This window comes from Pelophylax lessonae (genome assembly GCF_965119305.1).
Source record: "Pelophylax lessonae genome assembly, chromosome: 4".
Lineage (NCBI taxonomy): Eukaryota > Metazoa > Chordata > Amphibia > Anura > Ranidae > Pelophylax > Pelophylax lessonae.
Window position 1 is genome coordinate 491,083,659 of NC_138771.1, and position 17,614 is coordinate 491,101,272.

Here is a 17,614-nt window from a genome sequence, read left to right on the forward strand (position 1 = left end):
ACCCATCAGCAAGGCCCTGCTCACTACAAGGAGATGGTTTTCTTTAAACACTAAATTTAGACTATGGGTCTGTCTTTGAAGAAACCTGTACTTGGAGAAACATCAGTCTGCAATTACTGACCTTCCTCCGAAAATGCTACATTTCTGACTGTAGCTGGTTTTAATACAGACCAACCATTGAGACACTGACTCAAAATAAGTATGCAGATCAGGAAACCCAGAGCTCCTAATGGATATACCTGTTCCAGATATGTGGATCGAAGTACCAAAGCCGACAGCCAGGTAACTAGTTTTTTCAGAAGGGGACATCTCTACTGACACTCTCTATACTTCCTCAGGGCACATTTCCTTTTAATTAAACCCATATCCTTTCAATTACTCTGCTAGTACATACAACCACTCCCCACCAGGTGGCAGCACAGTACTGTGAGCTAAGCTTGTGAACATGATTGGTCCAGCAAAATTAGACAAAAAAAGAAAAAACATCTCTTAGCTAAACTCCCTCAAGACATTTTTTTTTTTTTGCAGTCTTCTAACAAGTAATCTCCAATACATCATGACTAATAGGCAACTAAAACTTCTCTGTTACAATTTAATGTTTAACTACAACTCTACAAGAATTTATCCAATGAAAGCTTCCTGCAGCAGTCCTGGTGCTTCCCCTCTGGGATCAGGTGAGAAGAATACATTTTTCCCCATCTCACCTGCACGGCGTTGCTCCCGGCATAGCTGGCTCTCTTCCAGCGCCGTTTCTGTAAAGTGGCTTCGCCGATGAGCTGAGCAAGCTTCCTCTCCATCTCTGTCTGAAAAGCCTCGTCCCTCAGCTGCTGCTCCTGGACACCAAGCAAAACTGCCGCAAACAAATGGGAAGAATAATTGTAGGCATGGAAATGGTATTCTACAACACTCCGCAATGGTTTTGCACAAAGCAGCCCCGATCCTCTGCCAGCGGCCCTGGCTCCTCCCCCCTGCCGAGTGCCACCAATAACAAGCCTCTTGCTATGGGGGCACTTGAGCAGGCTTATAACTACTTAACTGTAGATCTAAAATGGCCTTCAGCTATTAAACAGCATACAGTATTCATATGTACCTTCAAACCTGCCTTCCCTCAAGTCTTGCACAGTTGTACTAGCTTCTCTTCTTTATTGAAATCAACTAAGCCGGCCATACATGATTTGGACTGGTTCAGCCAGTTTCAATCCATGTATGGGCAGGCTGACGGTAACCAATTCAATCCAATGATCAACTAGAGTGGAATCAGCCTAGCTGCTAGCAATAATCATTTCATTAAGCCAGCCGGGTAGGCAGAATACAATACCCATAATTGCAGGAAAGAAAATCTGATCATCTTTGGCCTGCGGAAGGCTCAGCAGTTAAACCTTTGAAAGAAGGTCTTTTCCTTCCTCGTGCTACTAAAAAAGTGTTTTTTTTTTTTTGTGCGTGTTCATGTTTGACAGATTTTATCAATCGTTTCCTGTCTTGACAACCCAATAGGGACACAGATGGCATTAAAAATGTATTAGCATAGCAGAGGCTATAACCCTTTCCCAATATATCCCAAACAGAATAAAAAGTTTTGCCTGGGCTTACGCTTTAACTCAAGCTGACATCTACTGCATTGCTAGCATAAGGCTCTTCTAGATTTTGTATAAGTTAAAACAGAACTCTCACTATAAGGACCCTTACCTGTGCGCAGCCAGGAATCCTTCAGGTGTGGGGAGGTATTGAGCTGCGGATATTGAGAGGCTAAAAACACAATGACACACAAGCATTACAACTTTTCCACAACTGGAATCTGACTGTATACAATGAAACATATAATATGGAAAACAATTATATTTTAAAGTTTGTGTTACGACATAGTCTGCAATATTAAAATGATAATAATAACCAATAGCATTGTGTGTCTAGCCTTTCTCAACCTTCATTCTTTAAGAGAAACCCTTTCAATCATTTTTAGGTCCCAGGGAACCGCTGCTAAAAACAACTTTATTGCATCTACAGCTCATGGTATGTGAGCATGACAATTAACATTGTAATAATCCCCTTACATTGGTAGTCAGTGGAGACATTTCACCTACATTGGTGGTCAGTGAAGAATTGCACTCTTACACTTGTGACCAGTGGAGAAATGCACTCTTACTTTGACAGCCAGTGGAGAAATGCACCCTTGCATTGGTGACCAATGGGCAATTCACCCTTACATCGGTGACCAGTGGACAATGCACCCTTACATTGGTGACCAGTGGACAATGCACCCTTATATTGGTGACCAGTGGGACAATGCACCCTAACATTGGTGACCAGTGGACAATGCACCCTTACATTGGTGACCAGGGGACAATGCACCCTTACATTGGTGACCAGTAGACGATGCACCCTTACATTGGTGACCAGTGGACAATGCACCCTTACATTGGTGACCAGGGGACAATGCACCCTTACATTGGTGACCAGTAGACGATGCACCCTTACATTGGTGACCAGTAGACGATGCACCCTTACATTGGTGACCAGTAGACAATGAACCCTTACATTGGTAACCAGTGGTACAATGCACCCTTACATTGTTTACCAGTGGACAATGCACCCTTACATTGGTGACCAGTGGACAATGCACCCTTATATTGGTGACCAGTGGACAATGCACCCTTACATTGGTGACCAGTGGACAATGCACACTTACATTGGTGACCAGTGGACAATGCACACTTACATTGGTGACCAGTGGACAATGCACCCTTACATTGGTGACCAGTGGGACAATGCACCCTTACATTGGTGACCAGTGGGACAATGCACCCTTACATTGGTGACCAGTGGACAATGCACCCTTACATTGGTGACCAGGGGACAACGAACCCTTAACATTGGTGACCAGTGGGACAATGCACCCTTACATTGTTTACCAGTGGAAAATGCACCCTTACATTGGTGACCAGTGGACAATGCACCCTTATATTGGTGACCAGTGGACGATGCACCCTTACATTGGTGACCAGTGGACGATGCACCCTTACATTGGTGACCAGTGGACGATGCACCCTTACATTGGTGACCAGTGGACGATGCACCCTTACATTGGTGACCAGTGGACAATACATCCTTACATTGGTGACCAGTGGACAACGAACCCTTACATTGGTGAGCAGTGGGACAATGCACCCTAACATTGGTGACCAGTGGACAATGCACCCTTACATTGGTGACCAGGGGACAATGCACCCCTACATTGGTGACCAGTAGACAATGAACCCTTACATTGGTGACCAGTGGGACAATGTACCCTTACATTGTTTACCAGTGGACAATGCACCATTACATTGGTGACCAGTGGACCATGCACCCTTACATCGGTAACCAGTGGGACAATGTACCTTTACATCGGTGACCAGTGGACAATGCACCCTTACATTGGTGACCAGTGGACAATACATCCTTACATTGGTGACCAGTGGACAACGAACCCTTACATTGGTGAGCAGTGGGACAATGCACCCTAACATTGGTGACCAGTGGACAATGCACCCTTACATTGGTGACCAGGGGACAATGCACCCCTACATTGGTGACCAGTAGACAATGAACCCTTACATTGGTGACCAGTGGGACAATGTACCCTTACATTGTTTACCAGTGGACAATGCACCATTACATTGGTGACCAGTGGACCATGCACCCTTACATCGGTAACCAGTGGGACAATGTACCTTTACATCGGTGACCAGTGGACAATGCACCCTTACATTGGTGACCAGTGGACAATGCACCCTTACATTGGTGACCAGTGGACAATGCACCCTTACATTGGTGACCAGTGGACAATGCACCCTTACATTGGTGACCAGTGGACAATGCACCCTTACATTGGTGATCAGTGGGACAATGCACCCTTACATCGGTGACCAGTGGACAATGCACCCTTACATTGGTGACCAGTGGACAATGCACCCTTACACTTGTGACCAGTGGACAATGCACCCTTACATTGGTGACCAGAGGGACAATGCACCTAACATTGGTGACCAGTGGAGAAATGCCCCCCTCCATAGACAGTCAGTGAAGGAATGCACTCTTACATTGGTGGACAGTGCTGAAATGCACCCATACATTGGTGATCAATGGACAATGCACCCCTACTATTGGTAGTCAGAGGAAAAATGCATCCTTACATTGGCGGTCAGTGGAGAAATGCATCCTTACATTGGAGGTCAGTGAAGAACAGCATCCTTACATTGATGGCCAGTGGAGAAATGCTCCCTTACGTTGATGATCAGTGGAGAAATGCTCCCTTACATTGATGGCCAGTGGAGACATGCTCCCTTACGTTGATGATCAGTGGAGAAAGGATGGGTGGTTTGTAGAGAATTACGGGAAGGTAGTGTGCATTTAACCCACGGTCTATAACTGCAAATACTGTGTCCTGTAGTGTACAATGAAGGTAATGACTTTTCCACACCTACACTATATGATATTCATGTGTGAATCTAAAGTGAAAAATATTATGGAATAAAAGGACTAATAGAATTCAGACTAATCGTAGTGAATTCTCACCTCAGACTGCTTGGCCAAATAAAGATTTTTATGAAATAACAAGAACATTTTTAAGTAACTCCATCTTCTCTCTACTCATGGATATCCTGGAATAATGTATGAATCTGGTCTTTCCACTCCTCTGATCCTCAGTTTATTTGTCCTCCAGAGCGGGGGAATGTGGGAAAGTTTACGGCTCAGGAATCTCCTTTGTTCTGACTCCATATTATTCAGGGGGATTCAGGAAGGCAGGAGATGGGGGGCTTTGTCTGTGTAAACAGCCACTGAATACACAGTGACATCATCTTCCAGAGAGAGAACATGAGAATGCCAGCCTGAACTCAGATTGCCATTACATCATCAGGAGGGTAACATGAGTGCAGGTCACTGTTGTCTCTGGGATCCATGGGGAAAGATGTACCATTACCATGACATTTTACTTTTTACATTTAAATCATTATCAAATCATTAACAGCTCAAGACAAAACTATGTTTAAAGATGTAGGTGGAGGATGGGCTGAATTTCCTATTGGCTGTATTACTCCCTAAGGGTCTCCACTGCGGAAAACTGCTTGCTGGATTTCCAAGTCTGTGAGCAGAGAGCAGGGGGACTGGGCCAAGCAGTGCTGTGTGTGTCTATGGATGCACGCAGCCTGACTCGGGAGCGAGCCTGCACGTCCACCCCATAACAAGCACCTTGCTATGATGACACAGAAGATGATCAGAGAGTGGGGGTATGGGTGGGCTCTGCTCTGTGCAATTCCATTGCAGAGCAAGTAAAAAGAACTTTTGTTATTTCAAGAAAAAAAAACGTAATTTTTGTAAAATCTTACCTGTAAAATTCCTTTCTCTGAGTCCTCCGACAGTCGCCGCCTCTTCATATTCGTCACATATGGGGTATTAGACTTTGCTCCGAAGGAGTAGCTAGGACAGAATATGTTAATATTAAAGCTTTTAACATATCCCACCCTCAAGGGGTGGTCCCCTCAGTCAATACCCTCCTACTTCCTGCAACCATATCTCAGTTTCAGTGGAATAGCAGTAGAGTATACAACCAAACCCCAAAAGATGGGCGGGGGCGGCGACTGTCGGAGGACTCAGAGAAAGGAATTTTACAGGTAAGATTTTACAAAAATTCAGTTTTCTCTTACGTCCTCCGACAGTCGCCGCCTCTTCATATTCGTCACATATGGGGACGTCCCAAAGCAGTGCAAACATGAGGGGTGGGAAACGCATCCGCGCCGAAAGGCAACGCAGTCTCCGCATCAAAGAAAGGAACCTTACCAAAGGAAGGAAACCAGCTGGGCTACAGGAAAAATAATTGCTCAACAGGAGCAACAACCCAGGAAAAGACAAATAACCAGGGGATAAAAAACTTATCCCAACAGCCAGAGGTCCCCAACAAGGGACCCTAGGGAATTGCCGCACTAAGAACCTTGCGACCAAAGGAAGCATCCGCCGATGCCTGAACATCTACTTTGTAGAATTTTGTGAAAGTGTGCACGGTCGACCAGGTCGCCGCCTTACACACCTGGGCTACAGAAGCCCCATGACGACAGGCCCAAGACGTACTCAGAGATCTAGTAGAGTGCGCCTTCACAGGCACAGGGGGAACCTTCCCCTGCAAAGCATAGGCCTGTTCAATGGTCTGCCTGATCCATTTGGCGATGGTAGAGGCCGACGCCACCATGCCCTTCCGAGGACCCTCTGGAAGAACAAACAAGGAGTCCGTCTTTCGAAAGGACTCAGTCGATTTAAGGTAAACCCTTATCGCCCGAACAACATCCAAAGAATGTAGTCTCACCTCCTTTGGATGTTTAGGCTTCGCGCACAGCGAAGGCAAGACAATATCTTCATTAAGATGGAATTCCGAAACTCGCTTCGGAAGAAAAGAAGGATTAGGTCGCAAGACCACCTTATCCAAATGAACAACCAGATACGGAGACTTGCAGGACAAAGCCGCCAGCTCCGACACTCTGCGAGCCGAAGTGATCGCAACCAAAAAGGCGACCTTTTTGGACAACATAGACAACGAGATCTCCCTGATCTGTTCAAAAGGAGCACGTTGTAACACAGATAGAACAAGATTCAAGTCCCAAGGAGGCAGAGGATCCCTCCTAGGAGGAACCAGATGCCGCACTCCCTGAACAAAAGTGCCAACCAAGGAGTTGGAAGCCACGGGACGTTGAAACAGAACGGCCAGCGCAGACACCTGACCCTTTATCGTAGCCAGCGCCAAACGCTGATCGACACCCGTTTGAAGGAAGGACAGCACTCGGGAAACCGAGTACGTGCGGGGCGAAAACCCCCTGGACTCACACCAGGCAAAATAGGCCTTCCAAGTACGGTAATAAACCTTCCCCGAGGAAGACTTCCTCGCGTTGATCAAGGTATGAACGACCTCTGGGGAGAGACCCTTCTCCTTCAGGACCTCGGTCTCAACAGCCAGGCCGTCAAAGCCAGCGACTGTAAAGCAGGATGGTATATCGGTCCTTGAGACAGGAGATCGTCTCGAAGAGGCAGATGCCACGGGGCGTCGACCGCCAGATTCACAAGGTCTGCGACCAGGACCGGCGAGGCCAGTCCGGTGCCACAAGAATCACCGTGCTGCGTTCCGAGTGTAACCTGCGAAGGAACCTGGACAGCAACTGAATCGGTGGAAACGCGTACATCAGCTTGTACTGATGCCACGGGGCCACTAACGCGTCCGACGCGTCTGCCCGAGGGTCGCGCGTCCTTGCCACGAACCTTCTCACCTTGTTGTTGAGACGAGACGCGAACAGGTCCACATCTGGAAGACCCCACTTCGCGCACAACATCTGGAAGACAGCCGGGTGGAGAGACCATTCCCCCTGGTCCAGGGTCTGGCGACTCAGATAGTCCGCCTGCCAGTTCTCCACCCCCGGAATGTGAACCGCCGTTATCGCCGGGACATGAGTCTCGGCCCAAGACAGAATGTCGGCCACTTCTCGAGCCGCTCGGGCACTCCTGGTGCCCCCTTGGTGGTTGATGTAGGCCACCGCCGTGGCATTGTCCGTCTGCACCCGAACCGGGCAGCCCTGCAGCCGGTCCGTCCAGCGATGAAGACAGAGATTTATCGCACGCAATTCCAGAATGTTGATCGGAAGGGAGGACTCCCCCTCCGACCAAGTTCCCTGGGCGGACAGAACGCCCAGAACACCACCCCAGCCCGACAGGCTGGCATCCGTGGTGATTACCGTCCACGAGATAGGACGAAAAGACTTGCCCCCCGACACCATCGGGGACTGGAGCCACCACATAAGGCCTCTTCTGGTGCGATGACTCAACGAGATTTGAAGATCCAGAGATTGAGGTCGCCCGTCCCACATGGACAGGATCTCCGCTTGGAGACCCCGCGTGTGAAACTGGGCGAAGGGAATCGCCTCGAAGGCCGAGACCATCAATCCCAGACATCTCATGCACGTCCGCAGAGACGAGTGCGGAACGTCCCTGAGGGACCTGACTTCCTCCTGAAGAGTTCTGAGTTTGTCTTCCGGCAGGAAGACCTTCGCCTGCACCGAGTCCAGGATCATTCCCAGGTAGGGAAGACGAACCGACGGACTCAGTGTCAACTTTGGAAAATTTATCGTCCAACCGAACTCCTGCAGAGTTTGCATCGTGACAGACAGGTCCTTCTCCAGACCCTGGCTGGTCGCAGACCGAACCAGAATGTCGTCCAGATACCCCAGGACAGAAATGCCCTGGGCCCTCAATAATGCCAGAACCGGTGCAAGCACCTTGGTGAAGACCCGCGGAGCCGAGGCGAGACCAAAAGGCAACGCCACGAACTGGTAGTGATCCTCCGCAATGGCGAATCGAAGGTACCTCTGGTGACCCTCGAAAATGGGGATGTGAAGATACGCATCCTTCAAATCGATGGAGGCCATGAATTCCCCCGGAACCAGGGCAGCCACCACCGACCGCAGGGATTCCATGCGGAACTTGCGAACCCGCACAGAGCGGTTCAGAGCCTTCAAGTCCAGAATTGGACGAACCTTGCCCTCCTTCCTGGGCACGGTGAACAGATTGGAATAAAACCCCCGAAATCTGTCCCAATGAGGCACCGGAACCACCACTCCCTGAGCCCTCAGGTCCCGCACCGCCCGGTGCAGGTCCCTCAAACGCTCTGGAGACAGTTGAAGATTTGAGGGAAAAAATCTGCTCTCCGGCCGAGAGAGAAACTCGATCTTGTAACCAGATCGAACGATCTCCTGAACCCATCTGTCCCGCACGCGGGCCAACCAGGGTTGAAGAAAACCGAGCAAGCGTCCCCCCACCCCAAAACTGGGTGAGGGCGCCCCTTCAGGCCGCACTGTTATGGGCTGCGGATCCGGATTGACCGGACTTCTGTTTCCCAGACCAGGGCTTCTTCTGGGAGCCTTGACCTTTGAACGGTTTGCCCTTGTAGTGCGACCGAAAGGCACGAAAGGATCCCTGAGGGGGCCGAAAATTAGCATGCTTCTTCCCAGAAGCCCCCTTAGCCTTGGGGAAATGGGGCAAGAGAGTGCTCTTACCTCCGGTGATCCCCTTAATCAACACATCCAAGGACTCCCCAAAAAGGCGAGACCCATCATAAGGCAGATTGGCTAAGGTCTTACGTGAAGATTGGTCCACCGACCAACATTTCAACCAAACCAGGCGGCGAGACAACACCGCCACGCTGTGCACACGTGCAGCCAACGGGACTAAGTCCAAGTCCGCATCACACAGATACATGACACCCTGGTGGATTTGATCCACCATATCCAGGGTCGCCGGCGAGGCCGAATCGGCCACTAGGACGCGCCTAAGCATCTGCGTCCAACTTGCGACAGCCTGGGCCGCCATGAGAGAGGCAAACAGAGCCTTAAGCATAGAACCCGTAACAGAATAAGTATGACGGGCAAGAGACTCCAATCTCCTATCCGTGGCATCACGGAACACAGGGGAATCCTCTGCAGGAATCGCAGTGGATTTGTTTAAAACCGCAATTGCGTGATCCACTGGGGGTGGCACACACCACCTTTCATCAGTGGAAGGCGAGAAAGGATAACGCAGCTTGAACCTACTTGGTACCGCAAAAGGTTTGCGTAGATTGCGCCATTGTTCCTTAACAGCGCGCTGAAAATCATCATTGCAGGGAAAAACCTGCGGCGTCCTGCGTTTTCTCTGCGTCCCATAAGCCGCCAAGGCAGCGGGGGGACACACTTCATCCTGCAAACGCAGCGTTTGTTTTATGGAAGCAATCAATTCATCCATGATTGCAAGCTCTTCAGGCGAGCCAGGGGGAGAATTATCAACCCCTTCAACTTCAGCCTCCACCTCGGACCCCACTAGATCCAGGGAGGAGCGGGACCCCAATAAGGAGGCCCCCGCCATAACAGCCCCATCACCTTCACCCTCAGAATCAGAGGAAAGAGAAACTCTGGGTCTCTTAGTAGATTGAGCAGCCACCAGCATCTGCACCTGAGCAGCAAGGCCAGCCACAATAGTGGCTAAATCCCCCCCTGGGGGGGGAAACAGCGGTCCCCTGGCTTTCCACCAAGGCGGTAGGAAATTTGCCCTCCTGAGAATCCATTGCCCCAATATCAAATGCCGGATAATAAAGGGTTAACTGCCCCTTTAACAAGCGCGGCGAGCGCAGCCCACCGCACCACACACAAGCACAATGAGACCCCCACAGGGACAATAAAACTGACACAGGCAATGGATAAGAAGGATATAACCTGAGGAGACCCTCGCCGCTGCTGCTGCCTCGATCGGTGTATCCTGGAGAAGAGGAAGTGATGCGGCCAGGGCGCTCTATTAAAGCCTATGGGAGGCTACAAGAAAATGGCCGCCATGCATGTAGAACATGCGGCCGGAGCGAGGGTAGGCAAAATGGCGCCGTTTGGCGCCGAAACCGCCGCTCCACAGTACAGTAATGCACACATGTTATCCACGTATAAAAAAACATGTTAGATCGCCGCAGCGATCGCTGTATAGTGCCCAAACATGCCCCACAGCACACAGCTTCTCACACTGACAAGGCTGACACACATAGTGTCACACAGCTCCCCCCCCCCCCCTTGCAGCCCACAGCATGCAGCCGAGTGATAGGGAGACAAACAGTGAGAACAGAGGCAGGTTACACAGTCCCAGACTGACACCCCCCCAGACAGACAGGTCCCCACATAGATACACTTACCTCACAATGGCGTGGGGGACCCGCACAGGCGAACAAGCCGCTGCACATGAGGCAGGGAGAGTCGCATACAAGACGCACAGAATGGGGGTTAAGAAACCGCACAGCGTCCAGTGAGGTAGCCACCTCACCAATCATCCCTGTACCGAACAGGGATGGGTCGTTCACTGCGCCAGGAGTGTTACCTGGCTGAACGCTCGATGGCAGGCTGGGAAGCCACTGACCCACGACCTGCGACCAGGGGGATCAGCCCGAGACCCAGCCCGCATGATCCTCTTCATCCGAAGAACTAACTAATGCTGACAAAAAGAACAGCTAAGTAAAGGTAGAGAGAAAACTCAAACAAAAAATCAAAAAAGAAGAAAGAGTCTGGGGCACAAAGCCCCAGCACAGAGAGAGCCAGCCACTCCTGACAAGCTAGACATTGAAACTGAGATATGGTTGCAGGAAGTAGGAGGGTATTGACTGAGGGGACCACCCCTTGAGGGTGGGATATGTTAAAAGCTTTAATGTTAACATATTCTGTTGCCTAGCTACTCCTTCGGAGCAAAGTCTAATACCCCATATGTGACGAATATGAAGAGGCGGCGACTGTCGGAAGACGTAAGAGAAAACACCTTTAGTCCCGGTTCACACATATACGATGCGGGAACCCTGCGAATCCACTGCGGGTTCCCGCATCGCATTCAACTCGCAGGCAGATCACACTGCCATATGCAAATCGCTGGGGGTGTCAATACAAATTTAACGACACCCCAGATCAGTTCGCGAACTGTCAGTTCAGACATAAATCAGATCGCATAGGTCTGAACACCCATGCCATCCGATTCTGGTGCGGACCCAAAAAGTGTCTTGTGCGAGTTGTGTCCGAATCTGATGTGAATTCAGCCAATACAATCTGTATGGCTGAATTTGCATCGCACAGACATCGCATGTGATTTGCAGAGCAGTGCGCTCCGAATCACATGTGATGTCTGTCATCGCATATATATGAACCGGCACTTATAACTGCTTTAAGCTCCATCTAAATTCGTGGTTTTTATTCGGAGTCATCAGAGATACCCTTCAGGAATATGATAACTGAAATGACTGAGGTGGGGAGATTTGGTGTGGGTCCTTTGAAAAATAAAAAAAAAAATAAGAGGATTCTTAGCATTATTACACCTGAAATTAAAGTAGAGAAATGGACTTTATGTGTCAGTTGACTTACCAGTAACATTGTCAGTGATTAGGTCTCAATTCCATGTTCTGATCGTATAAAAACAGAAAAATCTCCCTGGTTGTAGCTAGCTAGGTTGTGTATTTGTGATTTGCCATTTTTATTTTAAATACATATAGCAACACTTTACAGTTTCTCTGTTCCTAGGAATCCATGGGTAAAGGTAAACCAAGCTACTGCCATCTTGTGATGTCACACCGGTACCCAATAGGACTGAAGATGATGATTTTCTCAGTTCAGTAAAAAGGCTATAGGGACATATTAGGCAATGCATTGGGGGTTAAGAACCTTTGATTTAGACAATACCAGCAGTGAGACCCCTCTCACTCTAATACAGTAGTTGTCAACTTACGAGGTATAATGTGGCTTCTGACATCACCAAAGGGCCGTATGTAATATTCATTATACGCAATGCTACAGAAGACCGTCATAGCCTGAAGATTTACTTGGGAAAATGATCAGAGACTCTAAATGTGTACAGACAAGGAAAGTGGATCATGCTGTAGGAGACAGAGACTGGGGGGCATTTTACCCGAGACAGGTCCTTTACAAATCAACACTCCCACTGCTGACTGTATCTTCATTCTTTCCTAGGGGACCTAAGGCAGAAATCGCTACTTTGTTTTTTTCACGGTAAAAGTTTTACCTGTATATAAAAATGCTCCGGGCATTTTCTTGGCTTTCACCTAAGGCATTAAATCTAAAAATCTTTTTTTCAAAGTTCTGTAGATAATTTACAGCATTCTAAGAAAGGGGTTATGCATTGTGTTCAACTGACAGAAGGTGCTGTTAAAGCCTGACTAAATATTAGAAAAGCAGACACTGGTGGAGTCATAGATATCTGACCTTTTTGTGTACCAGATAGGGATTAAGGGAGAAATTTTTCTAAAATTATTTCTGCTGCAAAATTTACAAATTTTGTCTGGCAAAAATGTCAAATATAGTGTTGAACATCACTGCTTAGGGGGAAAAAATGACTTGGCTTTGCTTTCTAACACATCCTTGTGATCATCACGTCAGCATTGGTATGGGGAACAAAAGGCACTGAGGGTTTTGGAAATGCCCTCTTACAAGGGGTTAGGGGTAGCATCAGGGATCTTTAATATGTAAGGTCATGTTTCCAACAAATAGAGAACTGTTTTTGGGCACAAGACCAAGCCCACGAAAGGTAAAAGGCATTTCCCAAACCCTCAAGAGCCATCTACACCCAATTGCACCCTTAAAAAAAATACCAAAAACACCTTAATTTTGCATTTCCCAATATATTAACTGGAAATAGTAATATTTTGTTAACGTGTTTTTAAAGTAAGAGCTTCTAACTAGCACTGCACCCCTTGGAAGGCTGGAACCTAATCCAGCAGCACAGGCGGACATAGCCATGACTTCACACTCACGTTCTGCAATCTGTTTCACCGGAAAGCCCAAGAAGAAGCTGAACTCTACCAGGCTCAGATTCCTCAACTGATCGCTTATCTCAGAGCCATTCAGGAATCCGCTGTGGTCTTGAGCAGCATAGGTGATAGTGACCGGTGCCTTCCAGATCATCTCACGAGGCAGACTGGTGCTGATATTCACGATCTGTGGAGTGAAAAAAAATAGAAGTAGGTTCCTCGAAAAAAGTTACGCAATATTTGGCAGGTCCTCAGTGGTACAATCTAAGTTACCTGAACAGTGAGATTCTGCCTCTCCTGGCGCAGTCTGCGCACCTCGAATAGCGCCAGGCTCAGTCCTTTTTGGATCTGCTCGCTGAACGTACAGAGTCTGATATCTACTGACTGCGGCACAAACTGCAGGACTGCGGGGAAAACAACAAAGACCGTGAAAAGAACCTTATCTGTGTAGCATTCTCTGTCAACACACATCCTATTCTAGATATATATATATAGTCAGGGCCATACACATCCCAGAGACCCAGCACACCAAAATATTAAAAGATAAAGTACTTGCAAATCTAAGAACAAAATGGTAATATATTGCAGCTCACCAGTCCCTAGGTGCAGTGGTTTCATTAGTTTGGCCAGTGTGGCAGTTGTAAAAGCAAACAGAATTGTGGGGTGTATCACTAAAGGTATCGCCAGCAGGACGGAGTCCCGATTACCCTTTATAGATCTTTAGCTATCACTAGAGGGATCACCAGCAGGAGGAAGGAGGTCCTGGTTCCTCTATATACAGTTAGGTTCATATATATATATATATATATATATATATATATATTTGGACACAGGCACAATTTTCATACTTTTGGCTCTGTAAGCCACCAGAATAAAATAAAACAAAACATTCCAAATGAATTTGACGTGCAGACTTTCACCTTTAATTCAAGAGGTTAAACATAAACATTAAGTACAAATTTTAAGGAACTGCAACCATTTTTATACACAGTCCCCCTATTTCCAGGGGCTCAAATGTAATTGGACAAATGAACATAATCATAAATAAAATGTTTATTTTTAACCACTTAAGCCCCGGAGGATTTGGCTGCTCAAAGACCAGGCCCTATTTTGCGATTCGGCACTGCGTGAATTTAACGGACAATTGTGCAGTCGTGCGACGCTGTACCCAAACGAAATTGACGTCCTTTTTTTCCCACAAACAGAGCTTTCTTTTGGTGGTATTTGATCACCTGTGCAATTTTTATTTTTTGCGCTATAAACAAAAAAATAACAATATTTTTCAAATTTTTTTATATGAAATTCCCACCCAAAAAAATTTAAAAAATCTAATTTTTTTAACATTTTAGGCCAATTTGTTTTCTGCTACATATTTTTGGTAAAAAAAAACAAAACGCAATAAGCGTATTTTGGTTGGTCTGCGCAAAAGTTATTGCATTTACTAACTACAGGAAAGATTTATGTCATTTTTATTGTTTTTTTTTTTTTTAACTAGTAACTAGTAAAAATGTGCTCCATCACATTAAACAGTAAGATTTAAGATATCAGGAGGGACAAAAAGTTGTTTCTCAGCTAGTCTCACCTGTCTGAACATGGAATTTTTGGTCCAGTCCAAGAAATGCGTTCTGCAGGGACACAATGGAAGGAGCCGGCCCAATGATTAGCCTGCTACTGCCCAAAACATTAACAACGGCAATGGCGGTGTACACGAAGGGTCCAGAGGTCACCATGAACGAGTAGCTCTCCGACAATGTATAGACCTGAAAGAAAGAAATAAAACACACCAATGAGAATTTTCCAGATCAAATTATTAACAATTCATATTATAAACTAAGTAGCATGCCCCTACTACATTCCTCACCAGAATTCAGATCACATTGGAATAAGCAGAACGCTGCTACTAATTCTGACCACACTCACCTTCAAACCCCCTCCCCCTTTAATTTTCTTCTAAATTACCAAATACAGAGATATTAAGGTAAAAATTACATAGGGATATTCCCTAGTTTTACAGGAGGCAGGACAGTGGCAAATGATCTGAAGAACCCCAAAGTTTGAGATGTTGGCATTGTCACCCTCATCATGCTCTGCACTGATATGGCACAGTGATGATGGGGGATGATAGGAGTATGTAGGTTACTTCATCAGTCTATTGGCTGGTAAACCATATATAAGCTATTACGAGTGTTTCTATACTGCCAACAATTTACACAGTACTTTACATACTGTACATTCACATCAGTCCCTGCCCTCAAAGAGCTTACAGTCTAAGGTCCCTATCCCACATTCATACATACGCATACAGTACTAGGGCTAATTTAAACAGGCGCCAAGTAACCTACCAGCATGTCTTTGTGGTGTAAACTCATGCAAGCACAGGGAGAACATGCAAACTCCTTGGGGATAGTGTCCTGGCTGGGATTCAAGGACCCCTGTGCTGCAAGACAGAAGTGCTAATCACTAATCCACAGTGCTTCCCATATACCGTATTTGCCGGCGTAAAAGACGACTGGGCATATAAGACGACCCCCTCATTTTCAGGTTTTGGGCTATACTCTCCGTATAATACTAACCACCCTTCTGTACCATAGCGGAGTATAAAATGTGGGGTCTACTTTACATGGCCCAAAATAAACGTCCCTAATAACCTCCAAGCAGGGTAAGTACACAAACGTCCCTATTAATCCAAGGTGGGTATGGGGAAAAATCACAAGAGCAGCCTAAAAACAACATCAAATAAGGATATGGTATGCAACCGGTCAAAATTACGAAGTTTGCATACCAATGCCAGAAGCCTGGCCAACAAGATGGGAGAGCTGAAGCTGCTGATGTTTGAGGAGGACTTAGATTTTGTGGGTATAACAGAGACTTGGTTCGACAACTCTCATGATTGGATGGCGACCATTCAGGGGTATTCCCTTTATCGCAGAGATAGAGAAGATAAAAAAGGGGGAGGGGTATGTCTGTATATTAAGAACAGTGTACAGGTAAATATGAGGGATGATATTAATAATGGAGCTATGGATGAGGCAGAATCCCTATGGGTAGAACTTAAAATGGAAGGCACTATAGGGAAGGTAATATTGGGCGTATGCTATAGGCCCCCCAACCAGAGGGAGGAGGGGGAGGCGGACCTCCTTTTACAGATAGGATTGGCAGCAAGGATGGGAAATGTCATTATAATGGGGGACTTTAATTATCCAGATATAGACTGGGCAGAAGGAATCGCGCATTCAGCCAAGGCTCGGCAGTTCCTAAATGTTTTGCAGGACAATTTTATGGGTCAGATGGTGAACGCATCGATAAGAAACAATGCAGTACTTGACCTACTGATTACCAACAATACAGACCTGCTCACCGATATAGAAATACGGGGCAACTTAGGGAACAGTGACCATAGGTCAATTAGTTTCAGTATTAATTATAGTAATAGGAAACACAAGGGTAATATAAGGACACTGAATTTCAAAAGAGCCAATTTCCCAAAACTGCGCTCTTTGCTAGAAAATATCAAATGGGATAGAACCCTGGGAACAAAGAACACGGAGGAAAAATGGGAGTGCTTCAAGAGCATACTTAAAGGGATTGGACAGTGCATTCCAAAGGGAAATAAATTTAAAAGAGCAAAACTAAACCCTGGGTGGCTAAACTCCAACATAAAAATGCATATTATATAAATACTTCAAAAAATACAAGGCGGAGGAGTCATTCGCAGCATTCAAGCATTACAAAGAGTGTAATAAGAAATGTAAAGGCAAAATCAAGGCTGCTAAAATAGAACACGAGAGACATATAGCGGAAGAGAGTCAAAAGAACCCCAAGAAATGTTTTAAGTATATAAACAGTAAGAAAGCGAGGCCAGAACACATTGGCCCCATAAAAGATGACGAAGGAAATCTGGCCACAGAGGACAGAGAGAAGGCAAAAGTGTTAAATCATTTCTTCTCTTCAGTCTTCACAAAAGAATCGGGGGGCTACACTAACCCAGCTTGGAATGCTAAACTAAATAATACACCTCAGGAAGTACCGCCATGGCTAACAGAAGATAGACTTAGAACTAAACTAGAGAAACGTAACATAAATAAATCCCCGGGACTGGATGGCTTGCACCCGAGGGTTCTTAAAGAGCTCAGCCAGGTAATTGCCAGACCATTATTCTTGATCTTTAAAGCGGAGTTCCACCCGAAATGTATACTTACCTCCATCTTCTCGCTCCGGGTCACCTGAAAAACAAATGGATAATCGCAATTTTTTTTTTATATACTTACCTTTTAGAGAAAATATACT

The 17,614-nt window shown here is 46.6% G+C and overlaps 1 protein-coding gene across 2 annotated transcripts in view; it reads right to left on the reverse strand.

Annotated features, from left to right (window-relative positions):
* KIAA1549 overlaps window positions 1-17,614 on the reverse strand; it is a 186,685-nt gene that overhangs the window by 43,647 nt on the left and 125,424 nt on the right. For both annotated transcript variants that reach the window (XM_082255251.1, XM_082255250.1), the window contains exons 4-8: window positions 14,910-15,087; window positions 13,601-13,731; window positions 13,331-13,514; window positions 1,687-1,746; window positions 705-850 (exon numbers count right to left, since the gene is read on the reverse strand). In XM_082255251.1, coding sequence (XP_082111377.1) covers window positions 705-850; window positions 1,687-1,746; window positions 13,331-13,514; window positions 13,601-13,731; window positions 14,910-15,087 — 699 coding nt within the window. The remainder of the gene's footprint in view (window positions 1-704; window positions 851-1,686; window positions 1,747-13,330; window positions 13,515-13,600; window positions 13,732-14,909; window positions 15,088-17,614) is intronic.